We start from the raw sequence: 25,848 nt of genomic DNA on the forward strand, positions 1-25,848 counted from the left end.
TGTCTAATTACGGTTTTAGTGAGAACTAGGTATCTTCTCTCTTCCCCATCTTATTTATCTTGTCACAAGCTTTTCTGAGAATGATTAATATAGTAAGTATTTTTATAGAAATTCTAATGCATCTGCCTTAAATTAAATAGCTGTTTGATGTGGGTGATGCTGTGAATTTGTGATTTGCATGGCTTCAGATGTCATAATTTTTCCCCCCACTTTCTAGGAAGTAACAGCTAGCAGTCGCCACTATGTTGACAGGCTATTTGACCCTGATCCCCAGAAAGTTCTACAAGGTGTCATGTAAGTAGTATGTATTTAAGAGTCTATCAAAAAGTCTTGTTTGTTTTTGTGTTTGAATTTGCCAAATATTATAATTCTGAAAATGCAGGATTAGAACTTTTTTCTTCCATTTTGGAAAGATCCCTTGGTATTCATAACTTTAATATTGTACTGTAAAGAGTTGTCTGATAGTTGTTAACTGACATCGTTAACTTTTTTATGGAATACCTGTTTTACCATTTTAAAACATGTTTGTTTTTTTTTTTTTTTTGGAGAATGCTTTTGTGACTTTAATATACAGCAAAAGCAAGGGAATAAAATTGATGATCTTTTATAATTGGAAAGGGCTGGGAGAATGTCAGTAGGGTTTTTCGTTTTGTTTTTGGTTAACTCATTGATTGTAAGGCTTGACTCTCCTACTGATGTTTTAAATCTCAGAATTTAGAAAGCAGTCATTAGAAAAGTTAAATAAATTCTTGATAAAATGCCCTTCTTTTCTCCAAAATTCCCTAGTGTTTAATGAGAGAAAACATTTTTAAGCAACATGCCCAAGGTTTTAATACTTAAATAAAAAGTTAAGTCAGACAAGTGTGATAAGATTGCAAGTGATTGAAAGATGAATTTTCTATCCCAAGAGTAGATAATTATGCTCTTAACACATGACTTCTAAAGAAGAAAGTCTAGCCTAAGACTCCTTTTAGGGTTGGCAGATATGGAGCGCCCACAGGCCTGAACTGTGGCCAGGGGAAGGAGAAAAGAAAAACAGGTCAGGACATTTGGGATAGTACACATGAATCACTTTATTCTCCTCTTACCCTGTTAGTGTTATCAGCCAAATAGTACTTTCAGTTTAACTTTTGCTCAGTCATGGAAAGACTAGGATGCTTTGTTTATAAAAATCTCTACAGATTATAATTCTCCCCCTACCTCATCCCACCCTGACCCCAACAAAAAGGGCGTTGTATAAAGCATATCTTGGGATGTGGATTTGTAAAGTGGGGGCAAGATAAAAGTGAGTAAGGCTGCTTGACTGTTGAAAATGAGCTGGAAAAGGTGAGAAGCTGGATGTAGACCCACCTGGCATACTTGACACTTTATCTTCACTTTTTCTCAGTTTACAGAAACAGGAGATTATAGTTCTTGTTTTCTCATTATGTTGACTTTGCTTTTGTCCCCTTAACTAGGAGACTTTGTAATGATTTAATCAGCCCCTTTGTAAACTAATTTGATTATTGCCAGGAAAAATGGTATTAAATCCATTTGTTAAATAAATCAGTTTGGGTTGTACCTACACACAGAGATTAGTTGTGGGGATAGGTTTGATTAATACTCCTCTTTAGGCAGATAGTTTCTGTATATTAGTAATCCTAGATATTATTTAGGGTTGTTCAGTAAGTAGTTTAGCTGAAAATATCAGACCAATTAAGTATTCTGTGAATGATAGAAGATGACGTTATTATCATTTTTATTATGATTGCTACAGTGGTTATTTAGGAGAAAAGCTAATCTTGTCAATCAAGATTTCTGTGTCTTTTATCTTGACTTGTATCTGATAATGAGTAGCTAATTTAGGTGTTAATTGTTACTTTGAGAAATTTCTCATTTATCAAAGAACACTATAGCTTCTTGAAAGTTGATAAATAAGGCATCAAATATTGTGGGAAGAGCATATTATAATGAACCACCTAAGGTGAAGCTTGATGGCCATAGTGCCTCTTAAAGTTATCAAGTCTTGAAGACTAAGGTGTTAGCTGAAATAGATGAGAAAGGTTTTTGTGGAGGGATCGTGGAGTGCAAAGAGTATGGTCTTTGGAGTTGGACAACAGGAGGTTGAATTCTTGACATTTCCTAGTGGAGGTCTTTCCTAGCTGTGTGCTTGGGCAAGTTACATAATTTCCTTGAGCCTCAACTTCATCATCTGTAAAGGGAGTGTAATATGCCTGTTTTGCCAAGTTGTAAGAATTAAGTCAGAGGTAAAAAATCCAGTGCCTGGTATGTTGTAGATACCCACAAATTGGCACTTAAGTGCTTAGTCATTATTGACTCTAATATAAAACAACTTCAAAAATAGGATGATTCTTTTCAAAGAAGAGAAAGAAAAATAAAAATACAAACATAAAAACAATTCAAACTAACAGAAGAGGGAGAGGGGCTAGGACAAGAGAATGCAAGTGGTAACATTCCAGTATACACAATTGCTTCTTAACAATAGTAAAATCTGTTTAAAATTTGAAAAGCATAGATTACCCCAAATCTTTTCACTTTATGTCAGAATAGAGCTGGCCTTATACAGATATGTGTAGGGTGATTTGATAACCTGTCCTTGTCTCCAGAGAGAAAATTTATGCTTTCTGACTCAGTTCTGTCCTAAACTTTGTCACTGTCTGAAAATTAATTGTACTTAAGAGAATAAAATGTGAACTCTTTTTAACATTTTATTAAGTAACCTTAATACCAGAATAGTACAATATTGATAGAAGAAAAGGGGAGCCAAAATGATGTTTAGGAAGAGAGAGGACCGATTTTTTCCTTTTTAGACACATTACACAGCCATAATTGAGTCATACAGAGACCATTACTAGACCAAAATAGATGGGTAGCAGAGAGGTAGCCACAGAGTGTAAATAATCAAAGGTAGCCTAATTTTAGGGAAGGAGAAGATAGAAGCTGAAGTAATCAGATTTGCGTCCAAAATAACCAGTTGGAAAGACATTCAAAAATTGACAACTAGCGGGGCGCCTGGGTGGCGCAGTCGGTTAAGCGTCCGACTTCAGCCAGGTCACGATCTCGCGGTCCGTGAGTTCGAGCCCCGCGTCGGGCTCTGGGCTGATGGCTCAGAGCCTGGAGCCTGTTTCCGATTCTGTGTCTCCCTCTCTCTCTGCCCCTCCCCCGTTCATGCTCTGTCTCTCTCTGTCCCAAAAATAAAATAAACGTTGAAAAAAAAATTAAAAAAAAAAAAATTGACAACTAGCTTTAGTGATAGGACAACCAGAGTTTTATTTTTCCAGCTTTAAATTTGATTTTTCTTAAGAAGAACTGTGAAGATATAAAACATACGAGCTGGAAAAAGAAAATTGAAGAAATTAAAGGCCAATGAGGACTTTTCATCATGGTGTATAACTAATCGACTCAGCTGTGTTAGAGCCATAGGCCCACCATACATATAGGGATCTTCTTTGCAGAAAACCCACGTCATAAAGGACCATTTTACATAGTTAGTGAATATGTCCTTTCTGAAAAATAGTATTAAGCAACAGAAGTGCTTAGTTTTCATTGTTGAAAAATGAAGAGTTCTCTAGAAATAACTGTTTTGTTAGTAGTACAATATTTAGCATAATTTTAAATGATCCTATTGTATTAAAGGTTTGAATACAGAAGCAAACCTTAAAAGAGCAAAGTTTGAAATGCCTAACTGAATAGAAGATCATTAGGTAGGAGTAAGATATGAGTAGAGAAAGCAGGGAGGTCAGTTATATATATCATAAATAGTAGCCTCTGCAACTACAACAGAGTAGCTACATCAAATAAACTATACTGGGTTGCAAGTTCTGAGTTTCCTCTAGTGTGGAGATCTGTTTATGACTTTAAAAAACAGTTAAAGGATATTTTAGTGTATTAGGTCAACCACGTTAATTAAATCTCATAGTTGAAGAAGAATAACTCGGGGCGCCTGGGTGGCGCAGTCGGTTGGGCGTCCGACTTCAGCCAGGTCACGATCTCGCGGTCCGTGAGTTCGAGCCCCGCGTCAGGCTCTGGGCTGATGGCTCAGAGCCTGGAGCCTGTTTCCGATTCTGTGTCTCCCTCTCTCTCTGCCCCTCCCCCGTTCATGCTCTGTCTCTCTCTGTCCCAAAAATAAATAAACATTAAAAAAAAAAAAAATTTTAAGAAGAATAACTGTTCAACTCTTTATGTAGGTTGTCAAAGCTGCTTAACACTGTGGTCTTTAAAAAAAAAAAAAAAAAACTTCATAAATAAGACCACCTCATCTGGTTTTTATAGTAAGTAGTGAATCTCCAGGAAAAGATCAGCAGATATCCCTACTTGGCCCTGTGTTGACAGGCAAAAAATGATATAAGCAAATTTGGCTGGCTTTGTAGTTTCCACGTTGAATAGAATAGGGAAACTAGACTGGATGTCTTGTTAAACTCAGTTGAGGGTACTGTGGAATTGTTGGGAGGTTTTCACCAAGTATTCACTTCTAAAAATTATTTTCTGAGGCATTTTATTTATTATCATTATTATTTTTTAAATGTTTTTATTTATTTTTGAGACAGAGACAGAGCATGAGCAGGGGAGGGGCAGAGAAAGAGGGAGACACAGAATCAGAAGCAGGCTTCAGGCTCTGAGCTGTCAGCACAGAGCCCGATGTGGGGCTCGAACTCACGGACTGTGAGATCATGACCTGAGCTGAAGTTGGACACTTAACCGACTGAGCCACTCAGGTGCCCCCCCCTTTTTAATTATTTTTTAATGTTTATTTATTTTGAGAGAGAGAACATGAGCGGGGGGAGGGCAGAGAGGCGGGGGAGAGAGAATCTCAAGCAGACTTTGTGCTGTCACCACAGAGCCCAAACAGGTTCAGTCCCACAAACTGTGAGATCATGATCTGAGCCAAAATCAAGAGTTGGATGCTCAACCAACTGAGCCATCCAGGAGCCCCTATTTTACAACATATTTTAATGTGCTGATGATATAAGTTTATTTTAGTAATGATTACTTGATTTTCTGGTTCCAGGAAATTATGTACCTTTGGTTTAGTAGAATATAGATATGTCCCATTTTCCTTGCATGAGCTAAAGATATGAGCTTTCATAAAATCAAGGCTTTGGATTTTGAGAAGTTTTTAATTAAAATATAAGTTTTAGGATAATTCAAAAGAAATAGTTCTGTTAGTGACTTTTAAAAGTGTTATAGACAAATAAAAATGACCATATACCAAATGAAATGGAATGACTGTAAGTCTTATTTGTTTAAACCTATGTATTTTGAGACCATTCAGTCTATTTAAAAGGTTGGCAAGTTTTTCCAGAAATTATTAAATCAGATGATACAGTTTTATGCACAGATAGGTAAGCTGTTTATATATGTGTTGTTAATTTTGAATATCAAGAATAGCTGTATATTTGTATACATATGTGTATATATATCTTGTCATATTTGTAGAACATTTAACTTACTGCTGCCATATTATAATGTTCTAACATTTTTGATGTTCTTTGGAATGATTACATGTGTTAAAAAGATTTATTATTATGCTCTAAAATCTGGCATTTATTTTAATGCAGTTATTACATTGCACTCTTCATTTTTAGAGAATGTAGGGTGATTTGTAACTACACACTGATAAAACAAAGAGTTAAATATGTTAACTTTTAATTTCTGAGCTAGTGAATTAGATTTGTATCTAATGCCATGTACATTCCAAAAAATCTACACAACAGGATAATTTGTTTATTAAAAAAAAAAAAAGACCTAAAGTACTGTCCATTTTCAATTCTGTTCAATTTGTATGTATAGCAGGTACACAATAAATGCCTCAGTTGACTTAAAATGGGAAGTTCACTGTAAATTTCTCAAGTGCCTCCTGGATCAAACCCTTACGTTAAAAATAATTTCAATTTGGATATTATCTAATGTCCCGTTATCTAATTCTTCTACAATTGGCAGTTCACATGTGGCACTGGTAACTTTAATTAGAATATGAGCATATCTCCCTAACCATCCTTGATAATGGAAAGCTTATTATACTTGGGTGTTTGCATGTTATATTCTCCAAAAAGTACATCATAATTATAATTACAGGGACAGGGGAGTATGTTTATAATTTTGCAAATCCAAATAATTTTGTAAGTTGTTCACCATGTCACCTTAGTCTAGCTACCCACAAATGTGATTTTGTCTTTATGACCAGGAAGTTTTCAGAAGGAGGTTAAAGTTTATATCAGTTTGTAGTTTTCAGTATCCAGTGTATTTTTTTTGGCTACTTCATACCAGTTAGACCAAGAATTGAGTGTACAATATTCCAAACAGGAGCTTCTTCAGGTAAGTGAAAAGTAATACTGGTTCAAAATGAAAATGATATACTTGATCCTTAGCTTGTGGTTTCAGCCTTCAATGATTTTAAAGATAATTTTCTGTTTTTAGGTATTAGGTTTTCATTTAAAATTTATGCTGTTTTGACCGATTGACTAAAACTTTCCCCAGCAGGTCTAGATCCCAGTTCTTTTAAAAATTTTTTCTTATTGTTTAACTGCAAAGTGCAGTGTTTACTTTCTCTCTTGGTTTTGATCACTATCCTAATATTCTAATTTAGACAAGTTCTGGTAGGCACTGTACATGTTGGTTTAATATTTAAACCTTTTTCTATTCCACACTGAAAATTAATCTCTTTCAGACTAAAGAAAGGAAGTAGAAAGGTTAACCTCCACGTAAAAGTAGATGCTTCTTGAGTCCATTTATTAGCGGGCAAATAAAAGATTCTAGGTAGATTTTAGCTAAGAACATACCCTAACAGATGCATTTTTGTAACATCTTAATATTGGCTTCTTCTCCCATCTTCAAAGAGTGGGATATTCCCAAGGCTTACCTTTTAGCTTTCTACCTGGATATTTTTTATCTCACCTCAATTCATTGTGTCCAAAATCAAGATAGATCTTTGTCTTGTTAAGGGACTTATTTTCCAAGCTTCCTACTGTTCTCTGCATCCAGGAACTCAGACTTGAAGTAGTCACTCAAGATATATATCCGATTTCCTGTACCCATCAAATCATCTTATTAACTGCTTCTTCAGAATGTGCTCTGTATTAATGATTCTCGTGGCTGCCATCTTAGTCTCACATAACCTGATATCTGGAAGGATTGTGTAATTCCTTCAGCAAACGTTTCCTGAGTGCCTACCATGTGCTAGGCATTGTGATAGGGTGAGAGTGTATACAAATAAATAATAAAGTCATTGCTCTGGAAGATCCAGAAGTCTAGTGAAGGAGTCAGATAGCTAAATAGACAGTCCACTATAGTTTGGTTAGTGAATGCTGTGGTAATCATAAGTACAGGGTAGTAGTTATGGGACCACAGAGGAAGGGCATCAGCCGTTTAGTTCCCTTTCTTGACTCTAGTATTATCTGCATTCCCATCCAATCCACATTCAGCTTACCTTCATTAGTCACTGCTTCCTTGACACGCTTTTTCTGATGGAAACTTGATTGCTCCTTAATCTATCCCTCTTTAGTTTGTCTCTTCTCCCTGTCACTTTTCTTTATGTTCTGCTTAGTATTCCCACTTTAAAGGGACACTTCTTTTTAATCTAGGCTCCTGGTCCTGCCCTAGAAATATGATGTGTTCATTTCCAATATGGTCTTCTATGAATGGCTTTTCCATTTGCCCTTCCCATTCACTATCTAAATCCTGGCCGTTTTCTGAAGTTCATTTAGTTCCTGCCATTGCCTAAAAACCTGGTAAGCTTGTCTGATCATCTATTTATCTCAGGCCTATAAACACTTGATTTATAATATAGCACTGCTTTACATTGTTAGTGTTATTTTTATCTCCCCAAGAAGATTGTAAACTCTTCAAACATCCCATTATGTGATGCTTTCATATTCTTCATAGAGCCTAACACAGTGCTGAGCTCAAAATTTAATTGTTGAATTTCAGTAGTATATAAGTAGGGCATTTTTTCCTTTGAGTATTAAAAGTTGGTAGATAATGAGAGCCGCCTGGGTGGCTCAGTTAAGCGTCCGACTCTTGATTTCAGCTCAGGTCATGATCTCACAGTTCATGAGTTCGAGCCCCCTCTGTGCTATCAGCACAGAGCTTGCTTGGGATTCTCTATCTCCCTCTGTCTGTGTTCCTCCACCACTTGGGCATGCACACACTCTCTCTTTCTCTCTCAAAAATAAACATTTTTTAAAAAGTTGGTATATATGAGATATATTCCTTTGATCTACTGGGAAAAGGATATCTTTAAAATGAGAAATGCTTTTATCTTGTATAAAATGTAAAATTGAAACACGGGAGGAAAAAGGAAATACATTAGCTGACTTCTTTTTGATCAGTTTGTTCTGATTGCCTGATATGCTGGAGGTAATGGAAAAAACACTTGACATAAAAGACATGGATTGAGACTGGCTCTATCATTTAATGTGGAGCTCTGAGAAAAGCCCCAAACCTGATTCTTAGCTTCCTCATCAGTAAAATGGGGTTAAGATTACTCAAGATTGTGATGAAGATTAAATAAAATAATAGATATGCCTTTGTAAACTGCCTTTGTAAACTTCGAGGCAGTATATAAGTTTGCATAATTTTTTTGTGCCCCCATCTTGGATGATAGTTGTGAGTTTGCATTTTACAGAAATTTCTGGATTTCTCTATGGTGCATTTTGTGATCCATTGATAGTAACCTCTCTGATATTTTCAGGTCATACTGGCTTTCTTGCCTCCCAAGAGGAAATAGACCTCTATCCTAACAAAATAATGAATGTGCTAGGATAGAGGGTAGCTAGCAGGGACACCTAACCCAGACCTGGGAGTTGTCAGGGCAAGCTTCCTGGAAGAAGTGACATGAATATCTATGATCAGACCTGAAAGATGAGTAAAGTTAGCCACAGGAAGGTGTGAGGGAGGGGATAAGGAGAAGAGAGAGAAAATAGCTACACTCTGGCTGGCTCTGAGATTTAATCTTATACCATATTTAGATCTGCTACAGATAAGTATATATGCTAATGATTATTTCTTTTGGTTGTAACTATTTCATAGAAATGATCTTCTAGTATCCCTTTATAGTTAACACCTGATGAGAATTTATTTGCTGGGTGTTAAGGTCTCTTCATTATGTACCATAGATACATTTTACTTACGAAAGCCACAGCAAGAATTATTTTCTTTAGACCTTGGTCCATTTTAATAATTGTATTCTCTTCAGTCTGCATTTACTCTGTAACTACCAGCTACCTCCTTCATATCTTTTTTGTGAACTATTAAGAGAACTGGAAAATTGGTTTTGGAGGGGGTTTTGTTTGCTTTTGTCTATAAAAACATTTACTTTTGTGAGGTTTCAGATACTTGGAACACATTTATAAGGTAATGTAAGGACACCTCATTTCTGCTTAGTTTAGGAAGAGTGGAGAGAAATCTGGGGAAATGTTCCTGTTGGGAATTCCAGAATAGAGAATGGTACCTGGCAAAAAATAGGCTCTCAATAGATATCTGCTGGACAAATGGATGTGCTACATTAGTATAGACAGAACACATTAAGAGAAGGCAAGAAGACGAAAGTAAATGGTAAACTGCTAAGTTAGTGTCTATAAGTTGATGATTGAGAAGTAAATCTCCATAAGGAGGTAGAAGCCTATGCTTTGTTCTGTGAGGCTTTGATATCCCATGATTTTATAATTGTCTATCAGAACTTGGTTAAAACCCTAGTAAGCTTCATTCAGCTTAGTCCCCATAAATGAAAAAATACTCTTACTTTTCCCCTGTGAACCATGTAGAAGATCTGAATGATGGTTTATAGAGAGAAACAGATAAGGCCCTGAAAAAAAATAGACCTACCTTCAGGCACTGAGCTACTGGGAGGAAGACTAGGCCAACAGTGGTTGGCTCCAAACTTGGGAAAATGCCATTCAAAAACTTGTGGCAAGAATCCGCTTTCAGCACATCACTGCATCATAGCAGTATTTTTCTGCCATAATTGAAGAAGGTAATTAAGGAGAAAAGGCATTATAATTATTAGGGTTTTTAATGCCGATGATTTTGGTTGGTATTGGAAACACATGCTGACTATAACATTTGTTGATTTTTTAAAGTAGCTTTTTCTCCCTGTTTTCCACTGTTTTTCTACAAAATCATGGTTTACCAATTATAGAATTTTTTAGGATTCTAAGTTTCAAAGTTGACAAAACATTTCTGTATATGTTAGAGCTCTGTTGCCTAGAAAGAGTCAAAAGAGACACTGTGTGGCAATGTAGAGGAACTTATTGGGGATATGAAAGAAATTGGTGAGCTAAGAACTTTGAGGCTCTATACTGATGGTCTTAACACTGTCAGACGTGATCCCCCCCCCCCCATAAATATTTGTTAATGACGCCTGTGCTACCCTGAAATTAAATTAGTAATAATAAAACTCCTCACATATATAACTCCAAAAATAATATAATGCCTTCCCTGCTTATAGTATAAGTGAAAAAAAATTTTAAGATAATTTATAATGTTTCCATATGTAAACATTTAGTCATGAATACATTAGAAAACTTCAGCAGTGTGAGTGCAAGAGCTGAAAATGTGGACTGATGTATGGTATTGATAACTCTAGTACTGTGAGTGGACACTGTGCTGGTGGTCTGATTTCCCAAAATGAAATAACTTACAATAAAAAGTATAATCTTCTTTTTATTTACAGGACAAATGCAATACTGAAAAATTCCATTTTCTTTAAAAGTATACAAAAAACACTTTCTGTCTAATTGTAAAACTATGGCCAGAAATTTCCAGACACCCTCATTAACTTCCAAAATGCCCCTATGGGGCTTTAATCCTCTCTTCCCCACTTTGAGAACCACTGCTGTGTAGAATCACTTAGCATTCTAATGTTTTATATTAAGATAGCACTACTGACTGATGAGGGTATTTTTTATTAATCATCTTATTAGTAGTACTCTGTTTACTTGGAGCTATTTATTTTTTCTCAACCTGTCATTTGGGACCAGTGTTTGTGAACCAATTGGTCATTCATAGAGATACTGTTCTTGTGGAATAGAGTTTTACTCCTGAGGAAGTAAAGATCTGAGTGTAGCTACAATAAAAAATATGGGTGAATATGTGGGAAATAAAAGTTTTTTTTTTCTTATTTTTTAATCTCTTTGAAAGGTAATAGGCTGCTTAACTAAAAAAATAGTAACAATATATTGTTATTTCTAACCAATTAAAAAAATACGTATGACAGTAATAGCACAAAGAATGGATGGAAAAATGGAAGTATATGCCTGCAAGGCTCTTAGAACACAAACGAAATAAGATAATATTCCTTGAAGACTGACTGTGATAAGTTAAAACATACATACTGTAAATTGTAAGACAACCACTAAAAAGCAACAAAACAAAACTCAAAGAAGCACAGCTAATAAGACAATAAAAGGAGATAAAATGGAACCATAAGAAACAATCAGCCCAAAGAAGTCAGAAAAATAGGAAAGAAAGGAACAAAATCATGATCCCTGAAGCAACGTTAGATATAATGTGTGGGCCTTTTCTGAAGAACTCAACAGTCTTTGTATTGGAAGTCTTCTATGAGTGCTCAGGGTATCTCCCACTTCCCCCACTCCCCTACTCTCCTGTATTACAGCCCTCAGGTTCACTCAGTACCTATCTCTGTTCTTTCCTTTGGTACTCCAGGTGAAAAAGGATCGGGGTTTCACTTTGTCACTGATATTTATACTTGTCAATCCAAGATGTTGCATAGTAAAGATAAAGTGCAAAGAATTGATCATTGATGTTTCTCTGAGGTCTCAACATCCCTTGCCCTTTTCTCTTCCCCTGAATTCAGAGACATGAAAAATGCTGTAATTGGAAACAACAAGCAGAAAGCCAATCTCATTGTTTTAGGAGCTGTTCCAAGGTATGTTTGCTATCAGCCCCTTTTCTGCTATTCATACTAAGTTTCTGATGTGTTTCTCATTCTCCTCTGTAAGACCCATCTTTTTTCTATGTTGTCTATTTTGTTTTAAAAGCCTCTTAATTTTTAAAATAAATGCTTTGAAATATATGAAGCATATCTTTAGGAATTTTTAAATACCAGAGAATGGAATATGAAGGAAATATATTAATACTTTTTGGAAATTTAGGAAGATCATTGACCCTATAATAAAGATGTGTTGGGTAGATAGACAATATATACCAGCCTGATTCTTCTCTGTCTCCTCAGAGCTTTGGCAGTTTTATATGATTGGATAATAATTTCTTAGGATTCTCAAAACCTTTTTATTTATTTATTTATTTATTTTTGTTTTTTTTTTAAATTTTTTTTTTCAACGTTTATTTATTTTTGGGACAGAGAGAGACAGAGCATGAACGGGGGAGGGGCAGAGAGAGAGGGAGACACAGAATCGGAAACAGGCTCCAGGCTCTGAGCCATCAGCCCAGAGCCCGACGCGGGGCTCGAACTCACGGACCGCGAGATCGTGACCTGGCTGAAGTCGGACGCTTAACCGACTGCGCCACCCAGGCGCCCCATCAAAACCTTTTTAAAATAAATTGACAAAAATTCCTGCTTGATTTTTAATCCTGCTTTTTTTTTAATTTCTAATTTTTAGAATTTGCTGTTTTTTAACTTAGAAAGTTTGATCTTTTTTCTGATGAACTAAATAAGCTTCTTTTTGGCAGACAGTGATAACTGTATAACTTTCTCTTTGCCTTTGGTACTCAGAACTAAGTTTTATATACAGTTGCTATAAGTTTTTTATTCAGAATTTTTAATACTTTGTTTTTTTCTTTTCTTCATATCTGTCTTTTGATGCAGGATTGATGGCTTTATTGTTTTTATCATAACTGACCTCAAATATATACTGTGGTAACCATAAAACTCTCAGCAGCCTTTCTTAGGGGATTAGTGTTCAGTGTATGTAAATATACTTTAAGGAATGTGTGTGTTTTACTGTAGAACATAAAGGAGATGGTCGTAAGTGGTGGATGATTAGAGTTTAGGGAATATTTGCTTGACAGGCAAGGCTGGGGTAGAAATGAGAGGATCTCCTGGTTCCCCAAATGGGAGAACTGGGGAAAGAAGAGTTTTCCTTGCTTGAAGAGTTGCACAAGGAGTCTGATTATTTCTTGTAGGCTAAACCTCTGTGATCTCTGAACTATACCTCTGGATAGTCCAGGTCCCTTTCTAGTCTGAATTAGGATCTGACAGCACTTGGCTTTGACTGTCCAGAGTCTTCATATCCTGGAGTGGAAGATAACATGGACTGTGGTGCTGCTCTGTCTACTTGTGGACAAATTTCAGAATAATAGTCCTGATAAATTCTAAGATTGTATGTAATAGTTCTTTGGCTCAAAATGAATAAACTCTCTTCTTGATTTTTTTACCCAAATATTCCTTTATTAAGTTAGTAATTGATATAAACAAATGACCATTTCCTAGCCTTCTATAAGCTCACCAACCATACTTTTAGTATGTGGATGTATTGGTAGCATTTTTCTGTTACATTACTTTTAGCTAATTTACTTGTGTTTAATTTTTTTTAGTCTCCTCTGTTTATCAAATTCCTTCTTTTTAGATTATTGTACTTGCTTCAGCAAGAAACCTCAAGCACAGAGCTGAAAACTGAATGTGCAGTGGTATTGGGGAGTCTTGCTATGGGTACTGAAAACAACGTCAAGTCTCTTCTAGATTGCCATATTATCCCTGCCTTACTGCAAGGTATGTAAGGAAGTCATTTTTGTACAAGTAAAAATTAGAATCAATTTGCAGTGTTTAAAATACAGATTGAAAGGAGGAGTCTCACATCTCTTGTTGACAGGACTACTGTCTCCAGACCTGAAGTTCATTGAAGCTTGCCTCCGGTGCCTGCGCACCATCTTCACCAGTCCCGTCACTCCAGAGGAGCTACTGTATACAGTGAGTTGTGGAAGTGTTTGAATCATCAGTTAGCTTTCACTAACAACCTACTTCTGCTTTACTCGGCATCTCAAAAGTCATCATAACTATGTTATAGGAAAATCTCAAGTATGTCAGTGTTTGCTAATAGGCAGATATCAGATGTTCTAGATCTTTTAAAGAAGTGGAAGATAGTATCAGACCTTGAGGAATTTATAAGCTGTTTAAAAAACCCATTTTGATCTCTTAATACCAAATTAAAGACAATATATTTAATGTACTTTAGGTTAAATCCAGCAGAGTCAGCTTTACAGAGAATTTGACCTGGATCTTGAATAATGGATAAGATTTAGAGAAGTGGAGAGGAAAGAGGCCATTCTAGGAAAGATCTGTGTAAGAATATGCAGGGCGGTGGGCAGAGTAGTCTAATGTGGGAAAGTCATCAGTGTTAGTTTCAACTGGAGAGGTGACCCAGAACCAGCCTATGGGAGGCTTGTTTGCCAGGCTAGAATCCGAACATGTGTGAGAGAATCTGGAGATCTTTGGAGTCATTCAATAGATTTCAAAAACCTCAGGGATTATTAGGGGGCGTTTATTTATCGATTACATGAGACTTCTTAATGAACATTATCCAGGCCAATATTTTTCAAACTCTCTGACCTATAGTCCATGATAAGAAATGCATTTTCCATTGCCACACTGTGTGTGTGTGTGTGTGTGTGTGTGTGTGTGTGTGTGTGAGAGAGAGAGAGAGAGAGAGAGACAGACAGACAGACAGACAGACAGACAGGGAGAGGGAGAGAAAGGGGATGCAGGACGGCGGGGGGTGGGGAGGTGAAGACAAAGAATATTCCTGTGACAGTCTTCACAAAACAATTCTATAAATGTGGTGCCCTCTGGTTTCTATTCTAACCTTTCTTGTTCTTAAAAATATACTGGTTGTGTTTCTCTGAGCCAACACAAAGAATCAGTGTCAAATAGGACACATGCCTGTTCTTAACTAGAATCACATTTTACGAATATTTCAAAAATATAAGCAGTCGAGGCATAGGCATAGCAAGCAGGGGGAGGATGGAATGTCATGAGTCTCTATAGTCCATCCTCCCCACATTGGACACATGCTCCTTTGGCCCATAATGATGCATAAGGTCTGTAAGTGAGGTTCGTGGGTCACTTCACACAGCAGGGAAGCTCTAAATTATGCAATATCTCAATTTTACACATCAGGAATTTGTGCAGTATTCTTCAGGGAGCTATTCTTCATAAATCGATACTGTTCAGTACAACAGTTCTTAGACTCAAGCATAGACCATGATTACCTGGCTGGTTTATTAAGCACAGATTGCTGGAACCTACTGCCCGACTTTCTGATTCAGTGAGTCTGGGGTAGGGCCTGAGAATTTGCTTTTCTAACAAGTTTCCAGGTTGCTCAGAGGCTGCTGGTCCATGGACCACTCTTTGAGAACTAATGATTTATGCTTTAAGCTGTCATAAATTGGGGACATCCTCCACAAAGCTTTATACAGAGAAGAGCTCTCCTCCTAGTAAATGTCAGTTTCCCTGAAGGTCTTATTTTGATGTTTACAAAGAGATTAAACCAATCACTTGTCTTCTTTACCCTATAAGTTTCTCTACATTCCCGGTAACAGTGAGGAATTGATCCTGGCCAGCAGTTTTAACTCCTTCTTCCTCATTTTCCAAAATGATTTTATGACCCACTAATGGATCATGGTACATAATTTGGAAAACTGGTTTATACCAACTTAACTTTTACATAAGAACAATTAGGCTCAGGGACATTAAGTGGCTTTCACAGTGAGAATGTCTAAATTATGAAACATCTCAGTTTTATGCCTCAGAGACAATGTAAGTCTGTGAAAAGTGTTGCATAGGATAATGACAGTGTTTTAGTTTAATTTATTGGTGTCTGTGATTTGGATTGTATAGAGCTAGCAGGCATAGCAACTCAGGCAGTAGACTGAAAAACAAGGCAGTCCACTTAGATGAGGACAGGATGTCTAGTTTGAAATCCTTTTTGTCAGATGGGTGCCTTTGGGCAAATTATGCAACTGTTGTTTGCTTTGTTTAATCAACTATAAATTGCAGATCTGTGAGACAATTGGCAGAAAGGAGGCAGGTGTAACAGGAAAACTGCGGGATGAGCGAGCAATGGAGGAAAGAAAGGAGGTGGAAGTAGTTTCAGGAGCTTAAGAGAAGCTTTTGTATCATCCTTTCAATTGCCTGTTTTCTTAGCTGCTACTTGTTTCCCTGTCTTCTATCAATGTAACCATTGCCCCCACCCCCCATAAAAACAGACATGTGCTTGACATTCTCATCTTCTCTCTTCCTTTTCTTTCTGTGATTTTCTTTGAAGTTTTCTAAATTTTTCATTTTGTTTTTAAACTGCTTATGATAATATAGAGGATTATACTAACAAGCCAAGGGAAAGATTCTACTTATAGGAAATCAGCAGGCTTCTATTTTCCTACTTAGCTGTTATATATCTTGGGCATTCTTTTTCTTTCTAAGGGAAACCCCAAATCTTGTTCATCCCAACATGCCAACATACTCTTTTAAAAAAAAGGTTTTTTTTAATGTTTTTACTCATTTTTGAGAGAGTGCTAGTGGGGGAGGGACAGAGAGAGAGGGAAACACAGAATCTGAAGTAGGCTTCAGGCTCTGAGCTGTCAGCACAGAGCCCGATGAGGGGCTGAAACCCGTGAACCATAAGATCATGACCTGAGCCAAAGTCGGGCACTTAACCTACTGAGCCACCCAGGTGTCCCCCAGCATGGTATTCTTAAGTTGCCTTCTTTGACCTCTGTTGTCTTTTGTCAAAGTGTGGTCTGTGGACCAGCAGCATCAGCTGCATCTGAGAGCTTAGATGCTACTCCAAACCTACAGAATCAGAATCTGCACATACTGAATATCCCCTGGGATTTTGCATGCACATTCATGTTTGGGATATATAGCTCCAGGACTCATGACAGCATTGACTAGGAGGCTTGAGCTAAGTCTCTTTTTCCATCTGTGGTTCAGTCCAAATACCTTTCAACTTTTAATTGCCTTTGCACCCTAAGAAAAAAGAGATTCTTGGAGAGCCCTGCAGCAGTTTGGGCAGATTCTCCTCTCTTCCACTGCTCCATCATGTATCTTGCTAAGTGTCAGCAGTAGGCAGAGAATATGCTCTAAGTGAGAAGTTGATATTTTATAAATTGTCTTGTGAATATTGAAATTAGGTAACTACAGTCCTCATAATTCTTACTAGTTACTGATACTGATTCTTGCTAGTTACTGATACTGCAACATCTCAGAGATCAAAACTGTCACTTGTTATTTTTATATATTTCCTCCTTATAGGCTATTTATTATTGTATATCTTATTCACATTTTGGTTTCAGAACAGATTTCTGTCAAGTCTTTTGAAATGATTTTGTTTTATTGTGGGGATGTAGGCTGTTTATTGGAGAGAAATTGAGAATTTCCCATTCTTGTATTTTGTTGTTGAGGATGAATATTGAAGCCCCTCTCCTTGTCCTTTACCTGAACAGTTTTGGGGACTGTGTTGTTTTTGTTTTGCTGTGTTCCTTAAAGAGACTTGATTGACTGGTTAAGCTGAGAAGCTTGCATATGTACCTGCTCATGGAAATAATTGGTTAGGTGTATTCACAATGCCTAAGTTGCTTGTTACCGTGCTCTCTTTTCCTTTGACTGCAGGATGCCACGGTGATCCCACATCTCATGGCGCTGCTCAGCAGGTCCCGCTACACCCAGGAGTACATCTGTCAGATCTTCTCACACTGCTGTAAAGTAAGAACCAGAATAAATGTTCTCTGTAGTGTAAAATCTTAAATGGTCTCAGAAGACGTGCCATCCTTGTGTATCCTCCCAGAGATAACATACATAGAGAAGCAGACCTATGTATATCTCTTCTTTCCCTTTTGGGACACAGATGGTAGCATTACATACATACTGTTCTGCACCTTGCATTTTTCATAACTTAAAACTTACCCCATGTCAGTACATAAGGAGCTCCCTCATTTTTTTTTCCAACGGTAGTGTAGTATTTTACTATATACAATATACACTGTATACAATACTATACATATATATACACTATATATATACACACAGTATATATGTATATGATGTATATATATATAGTATATATATACTGTATATATATGTATGTATATATACTGTGTGTATATGTATGTATATATGTGTGTGTATATGTATGTATGTATATAGTGTGTATATATATGTACATATGTATGTGTATATATACTGTGTATATATAGTGTACAATACTATATATATATACACACACAGTATACTGTGTATATATATATACACTGTGTGTGTGTGTGTGTGTGTATATACATACTGTGTGTGTGTATATATATATATACACACATATATACTGTGTGTATATATATATATATATACATATATATATATAGTATTGTATATAGTATGTCCAATATAGTAAAATACTATATACAATACTATATACTATATACAATAATTATATTGTATACACTATATAGTATATACAGTAATTTGTTTAACCAGTTATCTATTGTTGGACATTTGCCTTGTTTCCAGTCTTACATTATCACAAAACAATGCTGCAAAAATAACTTGTGTAAAGCATTTTATAAGAACCGGAATTGCTGAGTCAAAGTGTGTGCATTTGTAATTTTACCATATATTTACTGTCTTGTTTTGAGGTTGTACCATTTTATACTCCTACCAGTAGTATGTGATCATGACTATTTCCCCATACTCTCATTGTTGGAAATTGTTTTAAGTGATGTCCTTCCTATGCGGAGAAGTGGGAGATTCTTCTGTGCTAATTGTTGAGAGAAATTTCTGTTCCTAAAAGGGCCTGAACCTAAACTTAACAGTGTCATAAAGTGCTACTTATTTTGCTTACTAGTTTATATACTGAGTGTACTCTTTTGATAGCCATGGGTGATTATCTATTTGAGAACTTTCATAATTTCTACACATTTGCTAATTTCTAAACAAATAATTTTTTGTTGCCTGATGATTCTATAAGTTTTTCAGGACAGCATTACTCACCTACCTATATTTATAATACAAAGACAAAGTAAGGAGTTTGGGAAACTATAGGAAATATAGGAAAGAGAAGTGAACACCAACATATGAAATTAGGAAGATCACGGATCTATGCTATTTTAGATCAGTTTCCCAAAGAAATGAAAATTAAATCACTTGGTTCCATTATTATTCCAATAATAATTAGTATCATTATTGTTTGTTTAACCACTTCCCATCCCCAAATCTTAGCTGACTTTCACAGCTTATTCAGTTCTATTTAAGACATTTAGAATTTAAGAATTTTATCAAAAGTCTTTGAAGTTTACTTTTCAGATTGATTTGACAGTGTGTAAGCTAACTCGTAGGACCAGGGATATCAAACACTCCTTTAATCTCTTGAGGTGAGCAAAGATAGCCTTTGAGAAAAATGACAATTTTGTTGCAATTCATTTGCTAAAAAGGAGCTGAACTCAACAAGGTGTAGAATTTTCCAACAGTGAAATGAAGTCTTCTAGCTAGCCCGAGAAGATAGGTAAAGAAGGATACTCCAGAACTCCTGTGCCTTGTTAAAAATCTTTCTGTGATGAGTGCTTGAGAGCACAGCATCTACTAGTTATAACCACAGTAATCCCAAAGGGGCACTGAAAGTTGGACCTGGGGGTGTAACTACTACATGTCAAATTACTGTTACATCGTGAGAAGTTTGAATAATCCCATTCCAGAAGTTACCCAAATAGCTTTTACTTATCTTATTTTTTTTAAGTATGCTCGTTAATTTTATGAGAGAGAAAGGGAGAGAAAGTGCAAGTAGGAGAGGGGCAGAGAAAGAGGAGAGAGCAAGAATCCCAAGCAGGCTCTGCCCTGCCAGGCTCGAACTCATGAACTGAGATCGTGACCTGAGCCAAAATCAGATGCTTAACCAACTGAGCTACCCAGGCGCCCCTCCAATAGCTTTTAGAATGACTCATCAGAAACTTGTAAGTCCTTTTAGGCTTGCTCATCTAAAACTTCTCAGTGCTTTTTTAGCTGAAATCGTGGATGAAAGAATACCATTAAATCACTGGTTCTTTGGCTGGAAGAACTTACACTCAGCATCCTCATGCCACTGACAGAACTGAAGATGTTATCAGAGAAAATCACCTTAACTCAGCTTTCTTTTAGCTGATATGCTAATAATAATTAGCATTTGCCACTGTAATTAAAGGACCAAATTTAAGTGTTCTGAGATACAACTAGACTTTAGGAAATGTAATAGCATTTATAAACCCAGTGATAATTAGCCCAAAATAAAATGTTAATTTTTCTACTGATTAGTAATGTGAATCTTTGAAAATAATTGATTTGATGATCTCTGTATAGTCATTAACTATAAAAACCTTTTACTTTCGTGTTGTTTAGTTTATAGACTTAAGACTTACAAATTTGAATATACAGTTGACCCTTGGACAGTGCAAGGGTCAGAGGTGCCAAACCCTGCTCAGTCAGAAATCGGCATATACCCTTTGACTTCCTAAAACTTTGCTAATAGCCTACTATTGACTGGAAGACTTTCTGATAAGCAGTTGAGTATTTTGTGTTATATGTACTATATACTGTTTTCTTACAATATTTTGTGTTTTGTTATGTATTATATACTGTATTCTTATAATAAAGTAAGCTAGAACAAATAAAATGTTATTAGGAAAATCATGAAGAGAAAATACATTTATGGTACTGTGCTGTGTGTATTGAAAAAATCCACATAGAAGTGGGTCCGCACAGTTCAAATCCACTGTTCACGGGTCAGCTGTACTGGTCTCAATATTAAATACATTTACATACTTTGGGGGAGGGGGAGACAGAAAAAGGGATTATTAAAGCATTTGTCTTATAAGCTAATCCTAATTATATCTTTGAAATTCTCTCCCTGATTTATTAAGGAGCGAAAAAGAACTAGTAAAATGAATTGGAACTAAATTGTTGCCGCTCTCAAACAGGTTACTCCGAAACTTCTGAGACCTGTCTTTTGGAGCTTAAAAACTTAGTGACTTATTTGCTTCCCAACCTGTGGATGTTGCCTCACTAGCCCAGGTTGATCAAGAGACTTGATAAGAAACAAATGAAAGCTCTGTCTCTAGTTGGTTCCGTCACTAATTGCTTCCTTGTAATTATTTTTACATAATCCTATGTACAAGCACAGAGGAGGAAGAGCTGCTTTTGTCATCATTATTTGCTGCTATCCTTGGGGCAAAGAAATTGAAGAATTTTAAAAACTATGTCTTGTAGGCAGCAGGGACCAGTTATGTTAAGTAAATTGCATTGTGCTTCATCTTTTTCATAATATGGCTTCATCAGTACAGATATTGTATACATGAACTAGCTCTTAGAAAGAATGTGCATGGGGGCACCTGGGTGGCTTAGTCAGTTGAGCCTCTGAATTCAGGTCAGGTCATGATCTCATGGTTCATGAGTTTGAGCTCTGCGTAGGGCTCTGTGCCAACAGCTGCTTCTCCCTCCCTCTGTGCCGCTCCCCTGCTCTCTGTCTCTCAAAAAATTAATAAACATTAGAAAAAAAGTTCGATAAAGCATTGTTTTTAATAGTGAGACATTAGAAAGTACCTAATATATGTAATGTGGGTTTGCCTGAATAAAGTGTGGACATTATGTATCAATTAATAATCAGATATTAGGAGAAGTTAGAAAATGTATAGAAATTGAGAGAAATGACTGAAGTTTTTTTGTTTTTTAAAGGGCTCTTTTAATAGAATTATTACCTATAAAATAGAATATGGGTGTTTTGTGATTTAGGACAATGAATATTAATCTCCCCACTTCATATGATGGATGTTTTGGTCCATGAAAGACTGAGCATCTACAGGATAGTTGTTACTTGGCTAAAGAGTGGGTTGGAAAAATTGGCTTCAGAGTTTTTTTCTAGACTAGCAACTGGTTTCCTTTGGTGAGTCTAGGGAAAGCCAACTTTCCCAACTGTGTTTTTCTTTTCTGAATAATGATAAGCATGAAGTAGCATCCTTATCCTTGCTTTGACTTCATTATTGAATGGGTGAGTGGTACATAAAATCAATGCATAGGAGGGGTGCCTGGCTGGCTCAGTTGTTAGAGCATGTAACTCTTGAGCTCTGGATTGTAAGTTCAAGCCCCACACTGGGTATAGAGATTACTTAAACTTAAAAAAAATTATAAATTAGGGGCACCTGGGTGGTTCAGTTGGTTAAGCGTCCAATTTCAGCTTAGGTCATGATCTCAGGGTTTGTGGGTTTGAGCCCCGCGTCAGGCTCTGTGCTGACAGCTCAGAGCCTGGAGCCTGCTTCGGAGTTTGTGTCTCCCTCTGTCTCTCTGCCCCTCCCCCACTCATGCTCAGTCTTTCTCTGTCTCTCAAATAAACATTAAAAAATAATAATAAAATAAATTTTGAAAAATTAAAAAATTAAAATCAGCACATAAGAACTGTGGCAACCTCAAAGCCCTGCATAAACCTTTAGCTTCTGTCACTTTGAAGATCTTCAGTAAACTGCTTGGTAGAAGATTGTTGATGAAAAATAAAACCCCCGAATTTTCCCATTTCTTCACCTTCCTGTGCTAAGAAATGATGATTTAAGAAGAGAAATGAGATAGGGGCGCCTGGGTGGCTCAGTCGATTAAGTGGCCGACTTGGGCTCAGGTCATGATCTCATGGTTTGTGGGTTTGAGCCCCATGTCAGGCTCTGTGCTGACAGCTCAGAGCCTTGAGCCTGCTTTGGATTCTGGGTCTCCCTCTTTATCTGTCTCTCTCTCTCTCAAAAATAAATAAACATTAAAAAAATTTAAAAAGAAATCAGATAGAAACAGAAACCAAAACACTTGCACTTCTCAGTATGGAGTGCTTTGTTTTCCACCATCCATTACTCAAACTTTCCTGATGTATTGAGATGAGTTAAGCTTTGGTCCAGTTCTCCATGTACTTAATTAGTTTTAGAGTTCCTCTGATGAGCTCATCAGTCTAAAGTTGTAAGAATGATTACCACTATTTTCAGTGGACATAGTGGAAGGTTGTGCACATGAAATGTAGAATTGACAGTGATTCTGTTGCCCTGATAGTGTGTTATTTAATAATTGCAAACAGTGTGTGCCTATCAGGGTAGCTTCTTTGTCCCCTTCATTATTTGGGGCGGGGGGGGGGGTGGTGGGTAAGGAAGCAGCAGTTCTACAGAACTGGGATGACATAAGAAATGGCAGCCCCTTGTCTACTCTGCCTTGTTAGGATGGATTTATGCAAGAGAAGGGTAGTTGAGAATTCTGCATTGTAGCGGATGTGCTTTTCTACATTTAAGTAAATGTTTTGTTGGAATGAATCATTACTCTTTTTAATGTACTGTTAATTCTCTTCTCTTACAGGGTCCAGATCATCAAACAATTTTGTTTAACCATGGTGCAGTTCAGAATATTGCTCACCTACTAACCTCAGTATCTTACAAAGTAAGATGTTAAAAATTATGGCCAGATTTTTATACTTTACTTTTGGTTTCTAGAGTCTTCATCTAGGAGGCCCATCTATTTTATTGGTGCTTTGATAGATATTGTGACCAAGAATAACATTTTATCAATAAAATGTTATGGGGCATTGTTATACTACAGCATCCTCTTTAAAAAATTTTAAAAGCCACCCTTGCCTTTGCATTTATTCAGAATATGGTTGTGACTTGATTTGCTATTGATTTTTACAGTTTTCTCTGTTGTGATGTCGGTGCCAAAGCCACACATGAGGTGTTGCCTTGAAGTGTGTGGAAACAGTGGCTTGCTGTGTCAGAAAGGGCTTTGATTGAGCCACAGTGACTGAAACTTACAGTGTATACCCACATATATATCAACATTTAAAATGTGTTCCGTTTTGTATTTTAGGTTAAAAAGTCAAAGGTTTTCAGACTTGCTAATTAAATTTTCTTCACTCTTTTATATATAGGTAAACAGCATCACGTTATATAATCAAACGTTACGTTAAAACTTGTGTCACTTCATTGTTGTCCAACTAGTAAGTTATAGCAAATAATGGGGCATTGTCCTAATTGTGTCACATTAGTGCTGGTATGCCAAGAGTTTGTTGTAGAGCAGAGAGAGCAGTAGTCCTTTTTGTCTTGTGTCCTCTTGCACTGATTCTGATCTGCTCTTTTTTTGGTGCTTGGCTGTATTGCAGCCTGCTACTACCTATGTTCTTTCTACTTGAGAGATCCAAAGTTTGATCCTGGTGAAGCACTCACAAGGATAGGAATGGGGAATGGACCCGGCTTGAAATTAATCAGAGCCGGGAGAGAGCTGCTTCCTCTGCCCTGTGCCACATAGAAGCAGGAAGCAGTCAGCACTGGCACACGAAGAAACGATTGCTGGGGTGGCTACTCACTGCCCCTCCTCTTTGTCTTCTCTAACTCCCTCAATTCTCCCTCCTTTTCTTTCTTGTCTTTTCTGCACCAAGCTTCCTTATCTACTGTAACAGATATGGGTTGTGGAAGGAAAAAGGTTTTGGTGACATTGCTTTTTGTAACGTTTGCTCCATTGTCAGTATCACTGACATATTTTATGTCCCACATTTTAGGTGTGCACATGCTAGGGCAGCAGGTCATTGCCAAAGTGAGGGACAGGGCTTCCCCACACTTCAGCTGCCCAGCCTGCCAATCTTGAGTTGCACACAAAAACATCACATGTGAACTCAGGCTTGGAAGTGAGGATGAGACTGATGAAAACTGAACAGAAAGAGTGAAAAATAATAGCTCTCATAGGAGCACCTACAAATTGTAAAATATGCCGTATGTGGTCAAGAGTTTGGCCTCAGTAATCTAGTTATGAGGAATAGTAGCACAATTCATGGGTGTTGTAAAAACGAAATTAGTTTAGTCCTTTTCAAATTTTTACTGTAATTTTGTTTCCTCTCCTTCTGTTCTCTTTGCCCCAACCCCATCCCGTATATGACTGTAAGAGCACACTTTTTTTCATTTGTTCCTAGTTTCTCGTCTTCAGTTCTCTGGCTTGTAGTTTGGGAAGAAGTACCCTACTTGAAAGGCAGTTGGTGATTAATTGTTATTAAGTTTTCTTTGTCTTACTAACATTGGATTTTGTACATTGTTCTTTTATATTTGACTAGGAATTTATCTGAATTTTAGTTGCCACTTTTTCCTGTTCTTTTCATTCAAAATTAATTTCAGCTTTTTATAATTAAGTTTAACTTTCTCTACTCTTCAGATATACAGGTGTTATTTTTATTCCCTTGAGGCCTTCTGTTAGTATTTTGTTTTTTCAGAAGAGTTTAGATTCTGAGACATTTAAAATGCATAAATGCATTTTTTTTATTTATTGTTACAGGTTCGAATGCAAGCACTGAAATGCTTCTCAGTTTTAGCTTTTGAAAACCCCCAGGTATCGATGACGCTGGTAAATGGTAGGCTGGAACTTTGAATGGCATTTACATGATTTAATTTATGAACTTTGTAGATTTAAAGAATTCCTTAATTCTTGTTCTTTGCTTTATTTCTAGTTTTGGTTGATGGAGAATTATTACCACAAATTTTTGTGAAGATGTTACAGAGGGATAAACCTATTGAGATGCAGCTCACATCAGCAAAATGGTAAAAAATCAAGATAGTGTGGGAAGAATGACAGTGCTTTATCAATATGTTAAGAGTATTTTTGAACAGCCTAATTAGCTCGCTTCCAGTCCCTATCTTCTTTCAGGATTTTAGAATTTGCAAGTCATGGGATTGTCTCACATTTTATTAAATGGGCATGAATTTTTTTACTCCGCTTACTACTAGTAGCATGCAGAGTGGCAACACTCATTTAATTAATGGCTAAGACTGTCTACAGAAAATTACTTTGTTTCATTCAAGCAAATTACTTTGTTTCATTCTCCTTATTTGAGTTGAAATAAGACAGAATTACATCAGATTTAA

At 36.6% G+C, this 25,848-nt stretch overlaps 1 protein-coding gene across 3 annotated transcripts in view; it reads left to right on the forward strand.

The window, feature by feature from the left end:
* The window catches only part of ARMC8 (armadillo repeat containing 8), a 108,070-nt gene that overhangs the window by 28,250 nt on the left and 53,972 nt on the right, over positions 1 to 25,848 (forward strand). For 2 of the 3 annotated variants that reach the window (XM_030329424.1, XM_030329422.1), the window contains exons 2-9: positions 218 to 294; positions 11,813 to 11,884; positions 13,545 to 13,687; positions 13,788 to 13,885; positions 17,582 to 17,674; positions 23,306 to 23,386; positions 25,262 to 25,337; positions 25,434 to 25,524. In XM_030329424.1, the coding sequence (XP_030185284.1) occupies positions 218 to 294; positions 11,813 to 11,884; positions 13,545 to 13,687; positions 13,788 to 13,885; positions 17,582 to 17,674; positions 23,306 to 23,386; positions 25,262 to 25,337; positions 25,434 to 25,524 (731 nt within the window). The remainder of the gene's footprint in view (positions 1 to 217; positions 295 to 11,812; positions 11,885 to 13,544; positions 13,688 to 13,787; positions 13,886 to 17,581; positions 17,675 to 23,305; positions 23,387 to 25,261; positions 25,338 to 25,433; positions 25,525 to 25,848) is intronic. The other variant, XM_030329423.1, reaches the window with a different exon arrangement.

Source organism: Lynx canadensis, chromosome C2 (assembly GCF_007474595.2).
Source record: "Lynx canadensis isolate LIC74 chromosome C2, mLynCan4.pri.v2, whole genome shotgun sequence".
In the NCBI taxonomy this organism is placed as follows: domain Eukaryota; kingdom Metazoa; phylum Chordata; class Mammalia; order Carnivora; family Felidae; genus Lynx; species Lynx canadensis.